This window comes from Beta vulgaris, chromosome 5 (genome assembly GCF_026745355.1).
Source record: "Beta vulgaris subsp. vulgaris cultivar EL10 chromosome 5, EL10.2, whole genome shotgun sequence".
Classification (NCBI taxonomy): domain Eukaryota; kingdom Viridiplantae; phylum Streptophyta; class Magnoliopsida; order Caryophyllales; family Amaranthaceae; genus Beta; species Beta vulgaris.
Window position 1 is genome coordinate 56,666,410 of NC_079206.1, and position 13,249 is coordinate 56,679,658.

The 13,249-nt window shown below is 34.3% G+C and overlaps 1 protein-coding gene across 1 annotated transcript; it reads right to left on the minus strand.

Annotated features, from left to right (window-relative positions):
- Positions 1-14: 14 nt before the first annotated feature.
- LOC104894037 (plant cysteine oxidase 3) lies at positions 15-9,504 on the minus strand. The gene is made up of 5 exons (XM_010680199.4): positions 9,145-9,504; positions 2,928-3,079; positions 2,168-2,330; positions 790-990; positions 15-701 (listed from the first exon to the last, which is right to left on the minus strand). The coding sequence occupies exons 1-5, from the start codon at positions 9,260-9,262 to the stop codon at positions 583-585; spliced, it is 753 nt and encodes a 250-aa protein (XP_010678501.1). The 5' UTR covers positions 9,263-9,504; the 3' UTR covers positions 15-582.
- Positions 9,505-13,249: the final 3,745 nt, after the last annotated feature.

Here is a 13,249-nt window from a genome sequence, read left to right on the forward strand (position 1 = left end):
TTGACGCTCCAAAATAAAAGATAAAAAAGAATCGGTTAATATGAGTTTCAATTAATAAAATACAATTTTAATCAGAAAAAACCAGATTACAAGACTAAACAAGAAAAAAAAAATGACGATCAAGAGCTTGTGTTCAAAGGTTGGTAAGCTCAAGTTGAGCGTCGCCAGACTCAAAACTCAGACCCCTCTCACTATCATCCCTAAGCTAAACAATATTGCACTTCTGCGAAACGAGATTAGGACAATGAAAACCTCACAACTTACTAAGCATCCTCATCTATTAACACCTATGACCTATGTCGGATGCTAAAAATTTACACAACTGCGAAATATGTCTCGGGAAGAACTTACCAGCTTACAACTGTGAGAATTCAAAGACGCGTGTTATATTTTGCACGTTTTTTCTACTTTGCCCACTTTTTGACGTTTTGATCACGATGCCCTGGAGTGGAAGAATTCACCCATAATGTTACACCAAACTCTCTCACAGCAAGCAAAGATCATTCCACGAGCAGCTATTCAACTTCAAGACTGGATTCGACAGTATCAAAGAAAACCGGCTGATTAGTGATTAACTCACTGTTACTCCTGAAGAGAGGGGCCAGCATAGTTTCCAGGACGCATATAGACATTAGGTGCTTCTATCTCGGCAAGCCATGCATAATCCTCCTCTTTTCCATCACTTATAACTCCTTGTCCAGCTGCAATGACACAAGTAGAAAAGGTTGACATTGCAAATGGCTTGGGGACAAAGATTCTGAATATCACGGAGGAAACCGAGCAACTTACGAAAGCTTGAATATGGATAGTCGTGATAATAGGTGCATCTCCTGCCTGCATCCTCCAAGTAAGGTGGTGTGAGAATATCAAGCACAGCACAGGGGGTCACTGCTGTGAAGCAATGTACATTTCCCCCACTTGTGGGGTATAGAACTCTGGTTCCACAAGGTGCTGTTAGGACTTTGTCAGAAACCAACTTCGCTAACCTAGCTGGAAAAAAAAACGAATATCATAATTATAAAAAAGGGGGAAAATATATTGTACATGGGAAAAATATATTGAAGGTACATTCTACATACCACAGTGGATAAGAAAATCAAGGGAAAAAAGGGAAAACTGAATTGTCAAGCTCTTATTACCCCCATCCCCTGAGGATTAAGAAAGGTTCAAGAAAGAAAAACTTTCAATACTCAACAAATTGACTTTTTAATTCCCAAAAATTTGGTCTTTTGACAAAAAGGATACTAACCAAAATTTGCTTGTGGTTGTGCATCTTTTCATGCTATAATCACAAAAGGGTTCAGACAATGATGTAACAGATGCTTATGGTTAGTAAGAGGTTAAATGCAAGCCGGCGTTCACAAGAGAGATAAACCTTGCCAGTCGACTGCATTGAGATAGCTGAGATTGTACATTGTTGTGAGACAAAGCTGATAGAATACTACTAAAAAACAGGGATCCACCTATTCAGATAAACTTTTGTCTCATTATTAACAAAACCGGCGTAGGAGGATGTATGACATGTAACGCAGACAAATAAAAGAAGAAAAAAAACTCATCTGACAGTCTTAGGAAATCATAGGTAATACTGAGGCTAAGATTTGATAAAATGAATACTATTGAGTTCCAAAATTTTGAACCTCCTACCAAAAACTCCTACAGGCTACAACTCTATATATTATAAGCACATACTTATTGCAGAGAGTTTATTCATCGAAATTCTATTTATGGAAGAAAACTGAGAAAACTATAATCACCCACGTCCTGACATGCTTTAAAGATTTCCCGAGTTTCTAGCTTGCTTTGTCCCAAGTACTCCCAAAGGCTAAATGATTATGTAAACTATAAATTGGTTGACATGCACACCTCACTAAACTTGGTAACTAATAACAGCAAGTAATTATCAGTGGTGGTAATTAATAACAGCACTTGGAAATAAAAAGGGGTCGTCAAAATTAGAATTATTTTGACCTGAGGTGGACATTTAACAACCATGTTTTCTCAACAGCAGGTTTTCACAACCTTCATAAGGGGCCAAAGTAATATGAACCTTCTATGCAGCTGTACTCCAGCCTGACAGACCCCATCAACAATGTTTCAGATTAGCATTTCTTAAAATCTAAAGATCCTCCAACATGTGCGATGATTAATCCAATACATGGCATACCTTGAGAATACTCAGGTGCATTGCTCTTTGCAATTTGTGGAGGTTCAATCCAATCATAGGCCTTCACATGCAAGGATCCATACAGAAGTTTGCTGAAGACTGTCATTTCAGGATGATCATGCAGAGGAATGACTGCAGATGTTGGGAAGCAAAATATGCACATCTGGCCAATAAAAAAGTTAGTGTAGAACACCAAATGGAGGCTGGAATGACAGTACTAACAGATTCATGAAGAGAAACAAAGTGATGTATCCAGAATAACAAAACTACTTTATGATGATTAGTAACACTAGTAAATGGAAGACTATGACATAGTGACAACACAAAACTACTTTATGATGATTGGTAACTAGTAAATTACTGAAGCCCGATCTCTTCAACAAGGAGTAAGCACTTCAGAAAATCCATGAACCTCTTATAACTATAAGCAATGTATCTTATATGACCTGACAGTCTGCTAAACGATAACCTTTTTCTTTATTTAAACTGTACAAGTCAATTCCTTCTTTTTACAGGGTAGTTGCTATATATAATACATTGATTCGAGACAAAAGGTAAGTCAGCTAGAAGAGTGAAATTACAGCAAAGTATTACGCATTTGAACCAGATGAACGAAGATATTTTCAAGCAAAAAAAGTAAAACATGTTGTATAGAGCTGTGAACTATTACTTGAATTGATTTCTAAATAGTATCCATAGTGGAAGGTGCATGAGAAGTTAATGGCACAATAAAGTGATAGAGAAAAGAATATGACATTACTGTAAAACTGTCAGACTCATGAATATCCAAATACGTTATAGGTTGGGCCCATCTAGGTGCTCGGTTGAATGGGTTCAGCAAAGAAAGGCCATATCCTCGGTCATCATCCACGTTTTCTTCTCTCAGACCAACATCAGCAGGATTCACTGTGTCTGCAAAGGAGAACATTATCACACTGATCACAACTCTAAAGCTAAATTGCCGTTTAAAGTGGAAGCTAAAAGTGTCCAACTGTTCAAATGCTGCAAAAAGGATGCCATCTGGCACACGATATATATTTATGAACATTTTAATACCCTCATCTCTTTTCAAAAAATTAGTTAAGCAGGAGAAAATGCGAATCAAGGTAAACTCATTATTTGTACAGAAGAACGAAGGTTATTAGATAGAACAAATATATATGTATCCAAAATCATACCAGTATTTTTCACTCAGGTCAGAGTCAGACCCCATAATTTGGTTTGCTTCCAGCGTAATAATCAATGTTCTGAAATTGATATCGTAACCCACCCAGGTGAATTTTCACAAAGTTCCTCAGAGAACATTTTGCAAGTCAATTCATTTTAAAGAGACACTACCATATCCACGCCATACTATATTTTGGAGTTAAAAATTCTACATAAAGTGAATCCTTATTATGACAAACAGATGCAACCCGCTAGAACACACACTCTAACAAATACATCAGTGGTACATTCTCAGAGATAGATAAACAGCCTAGTTTTACCAAGAGCCATCAACTTTATTTATAAAAAAAAATTCCTAAAAGTTGATAGGAGTTGGGTTGTGAACTTGTAATTAGCTAAAGGAAGTTGTAGATATCAATAAGAAAAACATGTCATCTCGGACAGGAGATGGAAAAAAAGACTCAAATGGCCGTAAACTAGCAAACAGTTTTTCTAATTAGAATGCATCTCTACCTTTTGGGTCCGCAGCCATTGATGACAACACAACATTATAACAGAGAGAGGAAAGAAGAAGCTGTTGCCTGCATAAATGCCTCTTGTTTTTCCTTCTATTGAACTTTTAGGGTACATTGGTATCTTATTGGATGATGACAAAAAGAAACCTCCCCCCTAAACCAGGCATATCATATATCCTTTGATGTCGGGACAAAAGAAAGACACCGGTCCCCTGTCTTTACGCAAGCAACCATGTCTTCAGACCAAGTATGAGTACAAAATATTAATATGTTAACCCATAACATAACGTTACAGTATTTCAATCATCAAAATCATTCACTTCTTTATTCAAGATATCCAAGCAACTGAAGAGTTTAAGAAAAGCTGGAACAAAGGAAAAGCACTGTTATTTCAGTTGGCAAATGCCAAGGGAGGATTTAAACCGGTTATAAGAGGAAAAGAAGGGATGTTGGTCCATCAAGTAATGCGTTCAATGTAACGTAAGGACAATCGATAAACTCCTTGAAGCCTTCAATTTCTTTATCTTTTAAAAATTTAGGTTTGTCATCATTTGAGAATTTTTGGGTTATACACAATAGCAGCCAAGGTTGTGTTATTAGTGGCTCAGAGAAGAAGGATGAAAAGTAGCTGAATTTCAGTAGCAACATAAATGGGAGAAAAGAGCCAGGTGATTTTGCAGTCAAAACATCAGCGATTAGCTGTGTACATCTAAAGTCAAGAATCCATAATGCTAGCAATTCTATTTTAGAAAAATAACAAAGACAAGTCTTCTCTAGAGGGTTATTAGGTATTCAGTGCTGAACACTTCCTAACATAAGTTGCGTGATGCAAACCTCGTCTCCAACTAGTTTTTACGATTTATTAAATAATCTACAATTATAAACCAAAGGCTCCATTTGGTTGGACGAAAAACATTTTCACTGGAAATTAATTATCCATGAAAAGATTTTCCGCCAAGAAATCATAGATCAGTTTTCCATAGTTTAGATAGAGCAGAGATGGTAGAGAAAAAAGGTGAGGATGGATTGGGTTGGGGGGGGGGGGGGTAAGAAAAAGAGAGGGGAAATTTGGTCTTTCTTCCTTTGAAAAGGAAAAGGTTTCCAGCCGTGGGAGAACTATAATCTACCTCTAGGAAAACTATTTTTACCTGTACAACCAAAAAAAGGGAACATAAGAAAGCAATTTTTCTGGAAATTTTCCCCCCAAAACTAAACAATCAAAATCCCACGAAGATATTACCGTATATGTAGTGTCACTCATGGCTTCTGCATAATCAATAATGACCTGAATTTGCTTTTACGGAAGGGGGAAAGAAAGATACAGAAGAAATGAAAAGGAAAGAGAATACATTATATATGTAAAAGACAGCTGATAAAACCTTTTGCTTAGACCAAAAAGTGGGAAATCATCAAGCCCTAGATAACCCGATGAACTTGATTTATGCCCTATTAAGAAGTAACTGATAACAGTAAAGCTATAGCTCATTGTATAAACACTTGATTAGTAGTTGATTGTAATAGCTACGTTTTAACAAAGTTACTTTTTCAGATGAGAAAAAGGACACACAAAAACCTAAGCATGTTTATTTATTTATACTCATGTTTTACTGCAACAAAGTTTATAGTCTCCATAGAAAATTTCAAGATTAGTGAGGTGATAGTCACCCCTAATCTCAAATAATGATCAATCAAGAATATGATTTGAATAGAAATGTTTAGTAAAAGTTCTGACCTTTCTTGTTCACACTAATCATTGAATAGAGAAAGACAACTTAATTTTGCTTATTATCAGTAAGATGAAAGCCAAAACAATTCAAAGAAAAAGGAAAAGGAAATGCAATTGACAACTCCCTCCCTTGGTCTCCCAAGAAAGAACAAAAACTGCTGCTCTCATACTCCACATTATTCTATCAAGACAAACACATAAGACATAATATCACTTTCCCCTCCAAATAAGTAAATAAGCTCCATGATTTCAACTCCATGTCCCCATCCTTAGTTCCTCAGCTTCTCAAATCTTCTTATGGCCTAATCCAAACATTTCTCTCTCTTCCAACTCCAAACTCTCCAACACCCAAGTCTACAACACCCAACCCTCCAAAGCTCAAGTGCACACTAATCTTACATGAAAGTTGGTGGCAAAGATGGAAATGCTCCTAGATCTTATATCTTTCCCATTAACTCTTCTTTTCATTGACCTCAAATTTCCCACTTATCATGGTTAGCATCAACAGTCTGCTTTGGGGACGGACTGATTGTTATAAGCAGCACAATTCTGAAGTTTGATGCTTCTTCTCCTTATACAAAGCAAATGGTATGCGAAGGTTATAAGGGGTATTAAGTCAATTTGAGTAGCTGTAATTTCTTCCAAGTTTAGGGCATGCAGGTTAATTTCCAGCAAGACCCCGAATCTCTCTTTTCCATGTCTTGCATGATTTGGGTTTCTTAAAATATAACTTGCATCTGCATGTCTCAAATCGAATTCTACAAGGAAGAAGAGGAGATACCAAAGGAGACATGTTGACTTAGGAAAATGACATAGTTGACTAATTTCATCAAACTTTGGCATAAAGCAGTCTTTGCAATTCTTAGATTGAAAATCACACTCTTCAACGATGGGGTATATGCACCCTTTAGATTAGCTAAAAACCAAACACTTGTATTACCAATAGACTCATTGACTACTGAATGGGAAGTTGAAGATGCAAGAGCCATGGCATACTTGAGAAAAAGAGGGATGGCCACAGCTTTAACAATTAGTAACAGACAGACCTACCTAGCCTAAAAGCCAACTCCAACACCTAACTTTCTCCAACCATAATTGCCCCATATATTATCCTAATATATCTTAAGATTTTATACTCCGTCCACAAAGTGTCTTGTATACTATCTTGTTCCATCATGTCAACTTGAATGGAGATTCTACCCGTTCAACCCATGTCAACTTGAATGGAAATTCTGCCCCACTCTACCTCTCCCCCTCCTCCTCTCCCTCTCTCCTTTTCTGTTCTTAAATCTTAATTTAGAAATATCTACCAGAAACGACTACACTCGATTACTACTTACTCTTAATATATGCGTGTCTCCCATCAAAGAGGAATTTATCTGTGGAAGGAAGCAAATATTTATTCTAATAGACAATAGCAGCAGCATAGGAGTCTTGCATGTATAGAAGCAATGTCCTAATGATTCCCTTTCATCAACTAACCTAGGGATTCTTTGCATTACCTAGTGCTCTTAAATTGCAAAGCATGCAAGGTCCATAAAGCATAAATTTATATTGTGGGAAGAAAACCTATTTATCTTGTCACCCAAAGATCTTCACCAAATTATTCATTATTCATACCATAAGATCATTAGATATACCCTCATCCTTTGAGCCAACGCACCATTCTAGCATTACAATAGTATTAGATTCTGAATTATTATAATTTAGAACCTTCAAGAGATCCATTCGCAAACACTAAAGCGAGCCGAATACTTTGGCGTGGCATTGACAGATTAAGTGCCATTTCAGGTCATGAAAAGGAGGACATGAAGATATAAAGCACTTGATAAGTCAAAATTCCATTTCATATGCTAATCTCAACAAAAATATTCCTACTGATAGTCTTGCATGAATATACAAGTACAACAAGCTTTTAACTAGACAGATAGAAGAAGAAGTCTTCATATCAAACCATTTGCACAGAACTGCATTGAGCTTCCAACAATGATGCTTAATGCAGAGCACACACATCTCAGTTGGAGACACTTGATCAGTTCTACCATGTTAGTCAGAGGCCCTTGATCTCGTTATCCAGAGTCCCCAAGAAAGGAAGTGCAATTACTCGCTATATTGAAGTAGTTCAAGCAAACTCCTAAAAGTAGTAGCCAGAGCAACGGAGAAGCATAGTTTAAAGATGTTTTCCATATTACAAATTATGACATTTGCTCTACACAGTACATGTGTCTCCTCATTTAAGACTTTAGTTAAACATGATATGAACCCCAAAATGCTCACAACAGAAGAGAAGTGAAACAGCTCTGTGACGATGGCTTACATAATTCAATTTGACAAAATCCATTCCTAGAGAAAAAAAGATAACCTTTGAACTTCATATAACCTCAAACCCAACAACCAACTGGAAGGTGTGTACTCATTGTAGACAAAGGAGATAAAGGCTAGATTGTTCTCCAAACACCAGAAGTGAAGAAGAAAGGTACGCAAAGCAATATAATTCTATCCCAATGAAGTGTCAGTTCTAGGAGGTATTGTTACAAAGAGTAAAGACTCGCAGGGTAGGTGTGAAACACTTTAATTTGCGCAAAATCAACTAAGGCGAAAAAATCTCTTTTGTGGAACACTATCATCAATCAACACACGCAGCAAAAGAGTCAATCTCTAGTCCATTTCATCTGAAATTTCCATTCCAATTTCTACTTCAAATTTGGAAAGAATGGGAAGGCATACACCTAGAAAGAAAGTTTACCACATTCAACAACTTTTCCTCTATGAACAAACATGAGCACATTAAAACACAAGTACATTCTTCTGCTTATATCATTCATATCTATCCTTCCGTACTTTCTTGTCCCTTCCTTACCCTTCCATTCTGGTCCCAAATTCTCAGTGCGTAAACCATATTACCATAATTTAAATTGAACTATGTTATGTAACATCCTTTAGAGGTTCCTACACCTGTCATGTTTCTTGGATCATTTACAAGTGGTACTCAGGCTCTTATTTTTGCAATCTAGCCGCAGCTTACATAGGCGAATCTATGGAGGATCATCATTGATTAGTCTCTTAGGAAGAGCTTATCTTTTAGTTTAGATTCAGGTTATCAAAGGTTCTCATTCATCCAGACATTCGCAGAAATCCAAATATATATACAATTTCAGCAAGCAATTGCAGAAATAATTAAAGTCCATTGAACAGTATATTACCTAATATAGAAATCCCACACATCACAACCAAAAAAAGCAACTAAAATTCAGTATGCCGCACATTAATAATCATATTAGTCAATACTACTTCCCACATTATTACTCATATGCAATACCCACATGCAAAAATCAGATATTTATTGAACAAGATTTAACAAAATACTCCATAACACTAGAAACAAACTATAAAAATACAATCTTTAATTCAGCATATTACATATATGAACTCATTGCCTCCAATATAAATAGCGAAAACCCATACGCCATATGCAAAATAGATCCGAAAATGACATCAAGATCCCAGATAAAAGAGGTAAAACTAAATTTGAAAGAACCAAATGAAGGGAAAGAAGAATGAAAAGTTACCCAAAAGAGAACAAAGTTTGTGGACGACTGGAGAAGATGGTGGAGGTGTAATTGTGGGCGAAAAGGTCTTCTTGCAGAGGTCGTAAATGGTTTGAATAGTTGCGCTCTTGTTTGTCATATCTACTCTCGTATATGGTGCACAATTCCCCAGATTGGGGATTCTTAAAATGCCATGATTTTCTTCTTCTATTGAGCTGTTCTCCACAAGGAACTAGGAAGATTTTCTTTCAATTTTGTTTATGGGGGCAGTGTTGAACCGCTTCAAACTGGAAAACTAACCTGTGGGCTATATTCATTCCGGTAGATAACAGTGTTTCTGGCCGAATTACCACATTGGTGTATTAGTATGTTCTCTTCGCCTAAATTTATTATTTTTTATGTAATTGGACACTCGATTAATTACAATCTTCCTTAGAGCTATTCTTGAGTGTGTTGGTAATTGAAATTTCGTATTTTCTTTGTTTTTTAGATGACTTATTTAAACTTTTGACACTGTTAATATATGTTAATTTTGACTATGTTTTATGATTTGTACTTAAGAAAATATTTAGTCATGTGAGATCTTGTTAGATTCATTTCAATGTATAATTTTAGAATATCAAGTTTTTGTAATTTTTGCTTATTCATAATTAGACATATGAAAGTTTAAATTAGTGCATTGACATGTGTGTTCAAGGAAAACAGATCAAGTAAAAAAACAGAGTAAGTATTGAGGATCGAATAAATCATTTTTCTGTTTTCAAAATTATAGTTCATTTGTTTCTTTAGTTGCAACAATTTTCGTTTTTAGGTGCTTTTATTTGGATGCAATATTTCCTTCTTAGTAAAGGTTTTGGGATAAATTGTTTATTTTATCCTCATTTTACCTACCCAACATGCAAGAAAAATAAAACATGGGCAATTGAGTGAAATTTTACTTCTCTCGCCTCTTTCCTTAACAATTGTGCAAAAAAGCATTTGTTGCAACTATAAAGCGAAGGTAGAATTTACGACCCAATCTTTTAAGAAATGACGATTTATCAAGCTTAGGTGGTTTTTACTTTTTATGTTGTTGGATAATTGATCATTGTTATGATTAGAGTTAGGGTATAAGTCTAGTTGTGATGCCACATGTGGTGATGTGGGTTGTCCTGGTCCTATATGAGTGTCTCAACTCTCATGATAGGTGGTATTGCACACAAAAAAGTTTCATGACCCAAACCCAACTGGCAATGATGATTATAGCCTCATCAGTGCTTTCAACTATAAATAAGTTTATTTATTATAGCTTGATATACATCCTTTTCTCGATATTATTGAACAAAAAGTGAGTAATAAAGGGTGAAAAGGTAGCCTTACTTAGCTTGTAATTTACTCAAATTAATTTCCAGTCAAAACATGGCTTGTTAGATTGAAATTAGATGGCAAATCTTCCAAAATGGTTATACAAATCAATTTAAGTGAAAAATTTATCATATCAAACCTCATAATATTGGGATTAACATTAATCAACTTATTTACTTTAAGAATGCCTTTCTTCATATTTTTAGAATCGCATGTTGAATTGTTTTGTTAGTACTGAAAAGACTACCAAATGAGCTCCCTTAAGACATAAGCTATGCTATCTTCACATGAAATAAGGTGAGTTGGTCTAAACTCTTATGGTATGGCCTAATCTCACATGAGATATTGTTGGATTTGTCTTATCGTATATATTTTAAAGATCTCTTTCACAAATTCTTACTAACATATAATTAAACATAACTAGTAATATGAATACAATAAGGTTCAATATATTTTAATATGGTCAAACTAGGTTTTGACCCGTGCAAAATTCACGGAATTTTTTTTATTTATAAATTTTATGACTTTATGATGTTCGATCTCCCAAAATTATGGGGTGAATATTAGATCGTGATTTAAACTTTATATAATCATATCGTTTATGAGGAATATTTTAAAACTGACTTATAACCCGTGCGTTCAATGACTGATGTAATTAATATTATTGTGCGGCGTTGACTGAAAAAATCTTTGCTCTACCCATTGCTTCACATTGAGGACCAAATAAAATCACAATTCGCTCCATTATTGGGATTCAATCATGCAACCACTTCTTTTCCCACTTTTAGCCGTCCCTACTTTCCACAGTTCCTCTCACCCTCACTCTTTTGTTGTCTTGAGATCCCGTGATCTTTATCACAAATAAAATTTCAAACCCTAATGCTGGTAACTCTTATAATGGCAAACTGAACATGTGCAAATTACAAATCAAAAATGGAGATTTAAAACATAGTTAGAATTGTTATATTTGATTGAACCTTTCTTCTGAATTTGAGCAATATCATATTTAAATAAATTGGAGATTTATTCAAATAAATGCTACATTCGATCAATTGAATCTTATGTTATTAAAGAAAAAAAAATTCCGTTCAATTCCAGATTTATTCGAAAAATGTTATCCAAAAAGTTTGACCATAGATTCATCGAACACACTTGATATTTTCGAAAATGGAGAAAAAATGAATTTGATTGTGTTTTTATCCATTAACATTGGATGTGTGAGATTCAGATGTGATCTACATAAGTTTTTTATAGAGATGATGATTCACTTTCTAGATGTTCAAATTGAGATGGAAAAAGACAGAATTTTATGGCAGTGAAAACTGAGAGTTCTAAGCAAGGGTTTGTTACATTTTGGAACTTTATTAGCAAACTTAGATTTTGTTAAGATTATTATTCGGCTTCTAGATAGAAGTAAATTCTATGCACCTCTCTTAGAATTTAAAGCTTGTAAGTTTCATACTATTTGACCCATTTTTTTATTTATTTTGAAAAGTAAAATATAGAATAAGTTGTATTGTCAATTAGTTGTTACATGCACAATTCACCCTTTTTTTCATTTTTATTGTGAGTTTGTGATTAGCCCACTGACCCAGGTCAATAATGCTTGTTCCATATGAACGGTAATATATAGAAATAAAAATCAATTTATATGTGGAAATATATTGCATGACATTTTATCTTTTCTTTGAGATGAACACCTATAAATTATGAGCTCTCAAATTTCATATGTATGGTAATATTATTTTTTATAGCTGTGATTCGGTTGTTGTGAATAAACTGAACAAATATATATATATGACTTATAAACTTCACAAAGATACAACTACACTAAAATTATGGACAATAAAATTCACATAAGTTCTATATGTAATTTTAATCTCTAAGCTTACATAGAGATTTCATACATTTACCAGTTAAGATAGCATATTCCTAGCGGACTTTAAATACTGCAATGTGATATTTTGTACAATAAAAAGGGTCCCATTATTATACTAAACTTTAAGACATCTCATGCTTGTTGTTACAATTAGGCTACCCTCCTTTAAGTTTTACAAGCCTCATGTGTCAAGTAAAAGTTAACTTTTGTTGAGACTTTGTTATCTTTTCTTATCTATTTATATATTGGCTAATTCGTTTTTTAGTTGATAGTTTAATATTAGGTGTTAATACATAAGATGTTTAGACTTTTGTGCAAGTATTAGTAGATAAGATGTTTATTCTTTTGTGCAAGCTAAGTGTTAGTACATAAGATGTTTATTCTTTTATGCAAGCTAAGTGTTAATACATAAGATGTTTATTTTTTGTGTTATAAATGAGGTGCTAATATCAATTATTATTGATTTTATCGTGTATCGTGTTTTGTATTGCTAATCACATTGTAACTCACTAATAATTATCATCGTTTTATGGGATACACCGTAGTCTTTGTAATATGACGGCCCACGATTTTATAGTTTGCAATGAACTTATAATTTTGATGGTATGGATATGTGGTCAATGATCTTATAATTTGAACTTTTTAAAAAACTCTATAATACAACTTATTGTATGATTAATACATCCCTTGATAAACATTAAGTTTAATATTATAATCTGTTAAGATTTTTGTTTTAATTAGGGTTTAAGAAGAGAGTACAACATGTTCATTTAAATAGTTGTAATACCTTAAGTAGTACCTAAAATATCAGCTTCTTGCTATAAATTTATTTCTTAATTAGTGCCAAAATATATGATTAATAACTCAAATACCGAATTTAGGGGATATGAATTTTTAATTATT